This window comes from Chanos chanos, chromosome 2 (genome assembly GCF_902362185.1).
Source record: "Chanos chanos chromosome 2, fChaCha1.1, whole genome shotgun sequence".
NCBI lineage: Eukaryota > Metazoa > Chordata > Actinopteri > Gonorynchiformes > Chanidae > Chanos > Chanos chanos.
In genome coordinates, this window is record NC_044496.1 from 44738561 (window position 1) to 44751462 (window position 12902).

At 39.7% G+C, this 12902-nt stretch overlaps 1 protein-coding gene across 1 annotated transcript in view; it reads left to right on the forward strand.

The window, feature by feature from the left end:
• The window catches only part of LOC115804887 (serine/threonine-protein kinase 32B-like), a 36600-nt gene extending 30492 nt beyond the window's left edge, over window positions 1-6108 (forward strand). Inside the window, exons 8-12 of the mRNA XM_030765374.1 lie at window positions 499-615; window positions 2229-2354; window positions 3847-3978; window positions 4201-4265; window positions 5976-6108. Of these exons, the coding sequence (XP_030621234.1) occupies window positions 499-615; window positions 2229-2354; window positions 3847-3978; window positions 4201-4265; window positions 5976-6108 (573 nt within the window). The remainder of the gene's footprint in view (window positions 1-498; window positions 616-2228; window positions 2355-3846; window positions 3979-4200; window positions 4266-5975) is intronic.
• Window positions 6109-12902: the final 6794 nt, after the last annotated feature.

Here is a 12902-nt window from a genome sequence, read left to right on the forward strand (position 1 = left end):
CTTCTTGTTCATGGCATCGTCACACAAAACCTGTTGAACATGTTTTAGTCATGTGCATAACATTCTCTCAATACGTGGCACAGCCAGCCCTTGAATGATAGCAAAGTTTTACATGTTGTTTGTTTGTCTATTTATCACAAACAAACTATGTTTGTGTTTCCATTTTCAGTCTAAGTTAGCATTCCACAAAGCAGTCAGAGATACCTAGTGACACAACAGAGACAAATTCTGATGAGTTGCATCTGACATATTCGATATCCAATATATCTGCATTTTAAAAGTGGCCTAAATGTCTTATCTTATCCATTCTGTTTTAAGATGTAGACATTATGGTAACACAACTGAGAAATTAAGAATGACAATAACAACATGATTCTTTTAAAATTAGTTATATTATAAATAGGGTTGAATTTTATTAGGAATATTGGTAAACAGTAAATTGTTCTTTAGAGCAATCATATTTTTCTGCTCTTTCTTGTATACTTCATTTTTGTTCAGAGGCCATATGACATTCATTCAAGCACAGCAGTGGATGACGTTATTAACATCTTCCGTGGTGAACGTGTCCGGTACTCTTCCACTTGGTCCAAGGGTATGGTGACACTACTTCGAAAGGTAAGTGATGTTCTGGGAAATGTTGTGTGTTATGGTGCAACTGCCAAGTGGGGATCTATCTCATGCTATCCCTACCAAGTTGGGCCCAGTTGTTCAAAATGTTTAATCTGGAACAGAATGATCCATATTTGTAAATCCCATGTTTTGCTATCCAGGATCAGGTAATCCATTTTACTGTTGTTCCAGTTTTTCAAAGCATTGGACTGGATCACTCTGATCCAGATACAAACTTTTCAAGATTACCAAATCTGGATTACCAGTGCTCTAAATGGGATTACATATCACAATGTAGGCTCCTAGCTATGTAAAGAACAACAGGTAGAATAGCCAGTGTGGGGTCACTTTATTTGAAGAGCCAGAAAACTCCACAGAAAACTCCACAGTACAGCAATATAAACATTCCCTTCCATTTTCAATTTTTTTAAACAGTCAGATCCCTCACCTGACCCACAACAAATAAATAAAAATAAACAAATAAACAAATACATTGTGGGTATTTTGAACATGTGTTTTAAAATCATAAAAAGGCTAAATGTCCAAAATAAAGAATAAGGGACAGACTGGACATGCAATAAGGGACGCAGTTGTTAAAAACTACTTTTGACTGGTTCATCTCTGATGATTGTGTCATTGTAATTAATATACAGAGATAAATGACAGTTAAAATTAAATATATATTTTTTTTTTATACTGACAGCTGTTTGGGGGTTTATTTTATGGGGGACGCCCCCCTCCCCCCTTTTTAACTTTACTGTACTGAAAGACTTAGGTAGGTAGCCTAATAGACAGCCTAGTGTCTACTTTATCACGCAACGGGTAAACAAATCAAGTTCAAAATATAAATAAATGTATATGTACTACATGGTACAAAAGTTGCATTATTTGACCAATTTTAAAGTTTTATTACATTTTGTTCCTGAATCCACCCTGAAACTTTTGAACAACACATACTGAAGGTTTGACCCAGATCAACACCAAGATTGGAATATGTGATCTAATCTGATTTCAGAATCCTTTTTTCCTTTTGAACGACCCATTTTCAAGATTTGATCCAATCTGACAGCCGAAATCGAATCCAGATTACTTCTGACAACTGGGCCCTGGTTTTACTCTGCCAAGTGGGGACCTATTTCGTGCCATCCCAACCAAGTGGGGACCTACATTAATGGGGACCTCACTAGATCAAATGTGTGGTCCCTGCCAAAGTGGGGACCTGTCTCATGGTTTTCTCTGACATGTGAGGATCTATTGTATGGTTTTCTTCCACCATGTGGCAACCTAAAGGGTATTAATCTGGCCAAATGGGAACCTGCCTTGTGTATCTCCTGCCTTGTGGTGACATCAAAATTCTCACATTCTTTTTTGAGAGAAGCACATTTGCTTTTGCACATTTTCTGTGTTAAATTTTATGGCGCAGCTCAGGTTTTGCTGCATCAAATTGCCTGTTTCAGTTATATTACAGTTTTTGTCTTTTCATTTAGTGGCTACAGCACTACAGCAGAATACATAAAATGCATACAGTATGGTACTGTTACTGCTACAACAGAGAGAATGCGTGAAATACTTTGGAGACATACTTAAACCATGACTTCTCTTGTATTATGTATCTCCAGCTGTTGACTCAAGACCCAGAGAACAGACTGTCCTGTGTGGCTGACCTTCAGGACTGCCCATATCTGGCTGATGTTAACTGGGACGCTGTACTGGAAAAAGCTGTTCCTCCAGGCTTTGTACCCAATGTAAGACTTTTAAACATCTGAAATGATCTATGCAGAATTTTTCTCCACTGTGTATTTCAGTAATATATTCTCATGACATTCTAATTAATCTGATATTAATCAATTCAACACTTTTGAATATATTTTGCATCTAAAGTTGAATGTCATCTGTTGTTGACCGCAAAGGATCTGCAGGTTGAACATGTGGAATCATTCTTTGGTATAACAGTTTCAAAGGCACAAAAACAAGCTGTTTTTTCCATCCAGATAAGAGTTTAATTAGTGCTCTGTATAGTAGTGGGGGAATTAGGTTTTTTAGTGTCTTGTGATCAATTAACCGAAACTACACAGAATAGTGCCAACAGATCAACAGCTTGGAAGTGATTCCTCAGAGAGAACAAGCGAAACAACACTGTGCTCTCTCTGACTCAGACATTTTGTCTCAGTAAAGAAGTGAATTCATCACAAGTCCATATTGAGAAAGAAATCAGGAAAAGAACACCCCATCTGTTTCAAATCATTTTCATAAGAGTCCATACATAGCTGAGTTCTGGGTAACAGCAGAGAATAGTTTCAGTCTCTGATTGGCTGGATGTACTGCAGCTGACAGCAGGAGTAGAAGACCTGAAATTTCCAAGTTAGAGAGTTCAGTTACTCCCAATAACCCCGCAAGTGAACAACACAAAGCTATATTCTGAAATCTCAGTGGGTAGTTACAACATGAAAACAAATTTTAACCATGTTTTTCAGACTCATGCCCTGGCCTGAAATTATTATGTCTGGAAAATGCTTTGGGGATGTGGAGGGGGCTCAGAGATTGGAGAATATATTTGTTTGCCTCACAAAATTGAGAAGGATGACCTCTGCAGACCTGAGGCACTAGCCACCTCACAATATGTCGGCAGTTCTTTTGGGAGACGAGAGATTGAGTTTTATGACCCAGTTTATGTATTGTTTAGATGGTAGACAGTGAATGGGAGGCAAGGGCTAAAAATATCAGCTTGAAAAAGCAGCTACATGACAGGAGATTGGAATGACCTTTTGCCCATGTCTGAACACTCTTACAGTGATAGGAGAAAAAAACAATCTTAGTATAAATCTGATGAGTCGCTGTAGCTTTCTCTCTTTAGTTCAGCAATGTATGATGTTATAGAGGAAGGGATATCTGATGAAGTAGACTGAAGATAGATCTAAGAGTTCGTCATGTGCTTTATCTGTTATATTAATAGCAGCTAAATTGCACACTAAAATGAATGAAAAAGGTGCTTAGATTGTGTTGTTGTGAAAACAGACTGCTTTGGCAACAAAGTATAATTTCTTATTAGGTCTCATGGTGACCAAATATCAGCCCTGTTCAGGTTTTACAACAATATGCATGACACATCCCTAACTCACACACAGAGTTCACATCATTCATTACCTTATGGAATCTGCAGTTCTCTAGTACATACTGAACCTCTCTCTCTCTCTCTCGCTCTCTCTCGCTCTCTCTCGCTCTCTTTCTCATTCTTAGAAAGGCCGTCTGAACTGTGATCCTACCTTTGAATTGGAGGAGATGATACTGGAGTCTAAACCTCTCCATAAAAAGAAGAAACGTCTTGCAAAGAGCAAGTCCAGAGATGCCAATAAAGACCCTTGCCCAATGGTTAGTTATCAGCATATTTTTGGAGACTAGATAAGATGAAGGCTTCCTCTGAAGGCCACGTATCTGTCTGTCTAGCATGTAATCTTTTTAACTCTTTAACACAATAGAACAGCAATAAAAATCTCAGCTTTTGATTAAAGAATGCTGACTGGTGGACTGGTTAGCTGGCTCAACTTACTTGATTGATTGATTGATTGATTGATTGATTGATCATACTTTCAGCCAGCCCACCTGCAGCAGTGCCTGGAGACAGTGAGACAGGAATTCATTATCTTCAACAGGGAAAAGTGAGTGATGACCAGCATTTATCCTTTCACTTAGTCCAAGTCTCTCTCCCTCTCTCTCTCCCCCTCTCTCTGTCTAGCTCTCTCTCACACTTTGCGAAATAGTGACGTTTGACAAGTCCATAACTAAATAAGGTAATGTTCCAATGATGGTAATGCAAGTAAAAGGACTTACAAACAAGTCCCTTGTTTTGTTGTGTTATTATGCCATTGCTGTCCTTAGTCAGCAAATGGGTTTTAACAACTTTGGAAACGTTATGCATAAAGTGACGGTGAGTGATGTTAAGAGCTCTTTTTACTGGCAGCTCAGCTCTTGAGTTGTGATGGCTCATTAAAAAATCCCCCATAATGCTGACTAAAGCTTGACTGCACTTAACAGTAAGCTTTCACATTCACTTTAGTGAACAGCCAGTTTTCACATACGCTAACAGTAGTCTGACCTGTACCAAAGCACCACTTGTGATGCATATTTTTGTTATTGCACTGTAGGAGGTCGTTTTGGAGAAATGAATTTTAGAGAGAATTTTTATTCTGGTGTTTTCCTTGTTTGTACCCCTCAAAGAGAAAATGATCTCACCAGTGAGAGAGTTATTCTGTGATTTCTCATTACTGTTCATCATCCTTTTCCCTTTATCAGTATCAATACATCTGATTGTAGCTGTTTGCCATTTATATTTAGTTAGGAAAAGAAAATGATGGATACATCTGTTACAGAAAAGAAACAAGTGAATGGGTAATTACATTGTGCCTTAGTGACATTACAAAAACTCATTAACACAGTTTCCTGTACTGGCTTTCAGTGTTACTATGTGATTTTGCTGTTGGTTTTGTGATAATGAGTTATTCATTAGTGTAAAGTCAGGTTTGTATGAGTTAAATGATGGTCCAAACATTTTTAACATGATAACAAAGCTCATAACTCTTCATAAAACAGTTCTGGGGTGCCTTACATTTTGACTAATAGGTAGTGTTTGGCTGATAGTTATAAACTCCATGACAGAGCCGTTTCAAGGGCTTTGCAAAGAGTTACTGCAACAATCTGGTTTTCACTTTTAAAGGAAACACAAGGCGGAGTTTTGTCTCTCATTTTAATTTTTATAACCTGCTCAATATGTGAAGTCATGCCAGGGGATGTAAATAATTGGTATCACCAACACAACCAGATTATTCATGTTGTGATGAATATTCTATGACTCAGAGGCTGCCGACTTTTGTAATATGAATAATTCATGTATTTTGGGATGGAATATTGATTGCAATTAAATAACTGAAATCTCTCCATCTCACTGGGAAAACCCGACATCAGTGTCCGACCCAAAATAAAAGAGCACATTGTCTAGATGCAGTGTAAATGTTATCCAGATTTTCCACACCTTGTCAATTTCTGAACAGAATGATTATTTTATTAGAGCAAGAGTCAGTAAGTTGCTCATGTACTGAAAAAGTCATGGTTTCATTACTATTGATTAAAGTGCTCAGACTCTCCCATCAGACAATAATCATGTGTGATGTTACTTATTATAGAAGCATGTTATTATTAGTAGATCTCCAAGCATTTTGTCTGAATTGAATGGTAGTCAACACTCTTTCTGAATTAGTTTGTCACCCTTAGAGTGATACAGACTTCAGGCTAAAAATCCTTCTCTGACTCCCACTCTCTCCCTCTCTCCCTCTCTCTCTCTCTCTCTCTCGTTGTCTCTGCATACCCTACAGATTGAAAAAGCAAGCTCCCTCTTCTGAAGCCACAGATAACCAGTCATGTCCTGCCACACCAGGCAAACTGCATGACAGACCTAACAACAACCAGCTCCCACGGTCAGATGAGAGGACTGCCTGTCAGACCTAGAGGGAAAGGACATGCTGTGGACTACAGCTAAACCTGATCCCCCTCAAAACTATGACTCACCTAAGCTTTTCCCCTGCTGCATGCCTGCTGTCCTCCGCTAAAGAATATATGGGAAAAAAAGAAGGGATGAAAAGCAAAGAAAGAGATAAATACATCCTCACTGGACCCCCTCCATCACCCACTCCTGCTGCTGCCACTTTGCACTACATTGCATCGAGGGGTAACGAAAAATACAGAAGTAAAAAATGTTTTCAGCCTCTTCTCCGCCTTAAGACTGTGTGTTAGTGTGTATGTGTGTGTGAATACATGTAGAGAATCATTTGAGGGAACAATTCATGAACAATGGCAAAGCCAACTGACTGACTGAGTATGATTAAATAGGTTGCATTAGTGAGAGTGAGTGAGTGACTGAGTGAGTGAGTGACTGAGTGAGTAAAGGAGTGGGTGAGTGAGTGAGTGAGTGAGTGAGTGAGTGAGTGAAGGAGTGGGTGAGTGAATAAATGAGTGAAAGAGTGGGTGAGTGAGGGACTGAGGGAGTGAATGAGCGAGGGAGTGAGTTATTGAGTGAGATAGTGAGTGAGTTAATCATTGGTTTTCTGCCTCATAACCTGATATTTACCTTGTGGTCTCTCTTTTTCATAGTGTAGCATTAGGCAGTCATAAGCTTTGTGACAGCAGTGGGACTTTTCTCTTAATATATTTGTGTCTGCTTGTCACAGCTTCGTGCTGTAATTTGTTATCAACCCAATAGCATCCCAGTAGCATTTAAATGACCAAAATATGCACATCATCCATGTTTACTTGTCTTTGTCTGTTCTGATGTATAATGTGTACTTTTTTTCCAGAAAACTTTATGCAGACCTATTTAATCTTGTGGAAGAGCACATCTCTCATACATACATGAACTTCAGAGAGTCAGTACTTTTCCCTTCCCAATCTGTCATTTAAGAATCTTTGCAATGTTTTAAAGGTCAGACTTTTGTTCATCGGGTTCAGTGACCAACCGCCTGCACTTTGAATAATCAGTATGAACAGTAGACATAGCACACGCGTCTGTTTCTTTATGTCGTTCCTGCTGCAACTTTTTTAATGATTATTCTTCCATCCTAGCAGTGCATAAACATCAGTGCACTTCTCAGAAACAGAGACAAAGAGAAAGGAAAAAAAAGAGAGGAAAGAAATTTACATAAAGGTGAAAAGCAAAAGAATAACCAATGAAATTCTTTAATGGATGAGAAGCTCTTTCATGTGTTGTCTTGTTTATCAGAAATTTAATTCCCCGGGTTTGGTATATGCATCTCGTCTGTGCGGCGTGCTACGCTGAGGTCAGAGACAGGTCCATATTTCATTCTCTTTAACTCCAGTATGCTCGGAGAGAGGGGCACTAAAAACCTGTTTACTATTTACCCCATCTAAGGTTAGGATCGATGACATCACCACCACTAATTACTCAAAACCAGACCTCTCTGCATTTTTGCCTTAAAGGTCACAAAATCTTGCTGTTTTTTTCTCTTTTGCTGCCCTCTTTAATTGGGGATTTAATTGGGATCTCTCTGGCAAAAAAATGAGGTGATTTTTCTGCTCAATTTGATTTGGAAAGGGCAGGCCTATTCAGAAAGGATGAAGGAGGCCAGAGGGATAAGAGAAACAGAACAATGCTGACGGTTTGTGAAAATGTCATTTCTATTTATGTCCTTCAGAATAAACGTTTATCACCATTCCCAGAAATGTGTTATAATTTTTTTTCCCCCTGACTAAATCAGTCTTTAATGTTACCGTGCTCTGATGTTAGGCGTCAGCTCACCGGGAAGAGGTGAATGCACACACACACATGCGCACGCATGCACGCACACACACACACACACACACACACATACACACATACACACAGTCAGTGGGTCAATTATGAAAAGCTATATTAAAATTTGCTTCTGTGCCTATGTTCTGGGACAGATTGTTATTTTATCTTTGTTGTCCTGTGTTCTTATGTAGCGTGAGCTGCTAAATAGGACAGATGAGACTTGGGTATTTGCATCTCTACTTGATATCCAGAGTGCCTAGAAGGAAGCAGGCCCCAACACACACATACTTACAAAACACACACACACCCACACACAGGCCATCAATAGCATTGAACTACATGCAATGATAGCTGCCCTAGTTAGAGTGTCTCACAGATCTAACAGCCAAAATTAAAAAACATGAAAAGAAAAAAAAATTGTTTCTATCCTCTGAGAATTAAAAATTCTGTTATGAAATTAAATTTTTCATTACTCCCAGCTTCCGAAACAAGTAATTATAGACTCTTGAGAGGCTCCGCAATGAATATGAATTTACAGTTTCTCTGAGACAGATGTTCTAACCTTCGACATAACTGTAGTCATAACCCAGTTTCATTCATTTTAATGGGACTTACAAACCAGAAGGGCATTTCACAGCTCATAAAGCTGCACAAATTGAAGCTTTTGACACATTATGGAAATACTGTGTGAAATATTCATGTCTCTAAGCCAAAGTTTAACATCACTGTCTGCAATCATTACCAGAGATGGGTCTACAAACTGCTAAACAAGGCACTATATATACACACGTGTGTGTGTGTACATGTATATATAGAGAGTCTTCTCATCACACCACAGTCACTGAACTCAAGGATCAGGAGAACTGGGTACACTCCTCATTATTGTGTGTCAGGAACTTTTGCCATCAGTGGGGAACCTGCACCATTGCAGACAAACACTGAAAATGGAAACGAAATGGAAAAGAAATGGTGTGGGCTTCCACACGCTATATTTACACAGATACATTTGTAAACTAGGCAAGTAAAAAGGAACACCAAAAGTCTGACTTTAAATGTTTTGGAGGACACGTGCACTAGTCCTCACCCATGCACCTTGATTTAGGGCTGGTGCCACCTTGAAATTAAGGGACAGAGGGTTAAACCTGCCCCCCCACCCCCCACCAAAAATATTCCAGGTGTTACAGTTAGAAGTAAGGTAAGAATTAAAAATTGACCTAAAACCATTTCAAACGCTTCACAGGAATACGTGGACTTAGTCCTCTGAAAATCTGATCCAGGATAGGCACAAAGGGACTAAACGCAGCAGGTGAAAGCCAGAGGTTATGTTTTCATTCAGAGATAATGTTGGAGACAGTGAGAAAGACCAGCTTGGCTCTGTCAGAGGTCTACTCCATCCAAGATGGAATGAGATGGGAGACCGCTTTATCCTCAAATGTCACCGAAAGCACCCTGCTCTTCACCACAAACAAAAGCATTCCAGACCATGATTTCTGCTCATCTCAGATGCACTCTGAAATGTCAGAGCGTTCTTTGCCGCAGGGCCTGCGCGTTTGTGAGCTTACCTCTTTTATGTCGTGAGCCGTGTTATCTGCTGAGATTTCCAGAGTGTCTTTGGTTGACTGGTTTAAAGGAAATTAGAGATACCTAGGTACTGTATATTTGTCCTCTTCCTAGACTATACATAGCTCGCACAGCTTTTTGCTACAACATAGACTCATGACCAATGTACAGTATAAATCTGGACAACTTAGGAAATAACAATAAAGTGAAATTCAGCATGTGCAAGACTTACTGAGAGTTTGAACTGAACATGAATCTCACAGATGTAATACAGGACACTGTAAGCATAGTGTGTTCACAATTTCCCCTTCTTTTTTTATCTCTCTCTCTGATCTTTTTCCAACACTTTTAATAATAATCTATAATCAGACTTCTTTTTGACAGCAATCAGAGTTTTTTATCATAATAACGACATGCAGTAATATGCAGTTACTATATTTGCAAAACCACACACACACACAGACACACGCACGCACACACACACACGCACACACACACACACACACGCACACACACCACCACCACCACCACCACAAATGCACATTACAGCATATATAACACTTATTCTCTTTTGTGCAAACATTTTCTTGATAATGTTCATATAATGTTGATGGGATGGTGGGGTGTGGTGTTTCTTTTTTGTATGGCACCAAACTAATTAAAACGTCAAATTACCTGTATGTTATAACTATGTCAATATATGACTCAGTGATCAGTGTGTCATGAGTGGACTGAATCAGTGTTTTCAGGCATTGGGAGTGAGGCTCTGTTGTATTTTCAATCTATTTTCACCCATTTTGTCCAAAAAGGCACTGATGAGCTGATTCAAGCCACTGGCTACGTCTCTAAAATGGCATATGTGACAAAGCAGCCCTCAGAAATGATCAGTCACCTCGTTTCAGGACACCCTTCATTATTGCACATAATAACATCCAGACTATTTCCCTCCATTTCTCTTTGCCAGGCAATGATGCAGCTCACCTCAGAGACAAAGGGGATCATTTGTCTGGCCAGCTCATTCACTGCTGATACCTGGCCATTAGGTAAAAGTGTAGCCAACAGTCAGGATTCCTCAGTCACTGACACGCATTAACATTAATCATTTGACCTGAGGCTGCCTTCACAAGCAGGCAACCACTGGGACTGGGACACAGATAAAGGTTTAAGAATTGGTCAAAATGCTGTCTGCTGCATGATGGAGCCAATTCATCTCCTGATCCCTGACATTACTCACCTCACCGATACGGTCAGTTAAAGGACCCAGATGAGATGACTGATGGAAGAATTCCACATGGGAGTATAAACTAAAATATACCATGCCACCTGAGGGCAGGAGAGTTTTATGTCCAGTGATAATTCAGATTTCATAGTCTTTCAGCCACAACACAACACAAAATGACACATACACACACACACAGTTTATAAATATAAAGCACTGTAGATATGGAGAAAGTCTACAGATGGCAAACCAAAACTAAGTGGTATCAGGAAAACAGCAGAGGAAATGATGTTGGATAATGTAATATAACAGTACAACAGACTAGACTCTGCTTATTTCTGGAGTGGCATTGTAATGTTGATTCTGTTACAAATGGATCACATCTCCAATTACCAGGAAGCAAGGGCTGAAATGACTTCCATTTGGTCCTTCATAATAGTACTTACTGAATAGAGGTCCATGTCCATGTAAAAAGACACAAAATCCACCTCAATGCTTTAATCTGATTTCAAGCATATGACTCAGAAATGAATATTACCAGTCTTCCTTTTTGTGGATTATAATATTGGAAAGGCTTGATCTTCCAGCCAATGCATTTGACCAAATCCAACTTTAAACACTAGCAGAACTCTGAAGAAGGATCAATGGCAACTGCTATAGATCTACGAGAAGGCATTTGACATAATGACTACAATGAATCAAACGCATGACATTTTTATACAACATATGTCCAAACCACATCCACCACAGTTCCTCAGCTCTACTGACAGCTACACTCAACTTTGCCTTCAATCCATTAAGACACCTGTATTGAACTTTTACCAGACAGCATTAGTTATGTGATTTTTATGAATACTCCATGGTTGTTCCATCCAATATAGCATGTGAATAAATCAACCATGCTCTGTGAGACTGAGTTCAGATGATTGGGTATGGGTAGTTTATTTCTATCTAACCACAGTCATTGTCATAATAGGGACCTGTTTATCACTGTCACTCATATAATAATTCATGGAAGGCATGACCCTAATGAGAAGATGAAGGTTGCTTAACATGTGTGTGTGTGCACGAGATAGAGAGGTAGAGAGAGGTAGAGAGAGCGAGAGTGGTTATACCCCATTGCATAGAGTCAGACATTTACAAATAGAATGGACTATATCATAGTAACACTACTGAGGGAATAATGTTAGCTTTGTATGATCTTTGGCTCAATTAAGGAGTTGCCTTGCACTCATATGTCTCTTTTCCACTACGACGGTGCTGGTGCCCGTGCCCGTGCCGGTGCGGAGCCAGTGCTGCCTTGGTGCCTTTTGAGAACCGGCCCGCATTTCCACTGGTTTGGGAACCGAACGCTACATAGCGAAAGTTTGGGTAATTTCCGTGGGGAAAAAATAATATCGGACAGAACGCATTGCTTGCTCTTTATAAATTTACTTTTACGCTAGGCTTCCACACAGCGAAACACCTCACGAATTTTGTCCCAGAAGTTTTCGCTCTGGGGGCAAAATTCATGAAAATATTAAGTCTGTCACCTAGCTCAAAAGTTAAAACGAGTGTTTAAATGAAGGTCTGCATGAAGTGGTTTAATTGCACCAGCCAGAGCCGCGAGAGAGAGTGTCTTTTTCTACCACTCTGGGTCCGACTACGTTCATGTAACATGTAAACAACAGCCAGTATTGATGTAGACACAAATTGTTACTCATGCATCTTTTAATCATATACATATTTTCATGCTACAAATATCCTTTAGCCTACCGCTACTTGATCAGACGTTTTTTGTTACTCCCGCCTCTCTAAAGAACGTCACGGATCAAACGCTGAACTGATTGGTTCTCGCGTGGTTTTTATTTGCATAGCCTCTGACGTCAGCGGTTCCAACTTTTGGGACCAGCATTTCTGTGGTGCCGTGCCGGTGCCAGCTTTTCGGCTCCGGCACCAGTATTTTGTCAGTGGAAAAGCGCGGGTGCCGGTGCTCGATCGGGCACCGGCACCGGCACCGCGGCAGTGGAAAAGGGGTAATAGTGGATGCCTTCCAGTCTTCAGCATGGACACTTGATTCTCTTTAATTCCAGTTTGTATTTCTTAAATCCAACCTATTCCTAATGGGCGCATCTGAATTCCAGAGTTGTCGAGGAGCAAAATAAAGGTGAAATAAAGGTAGAAGAAAGTTGTGCTGATGTACAAATGTATTCCCTTATCCTCTTGTCTCCAGAG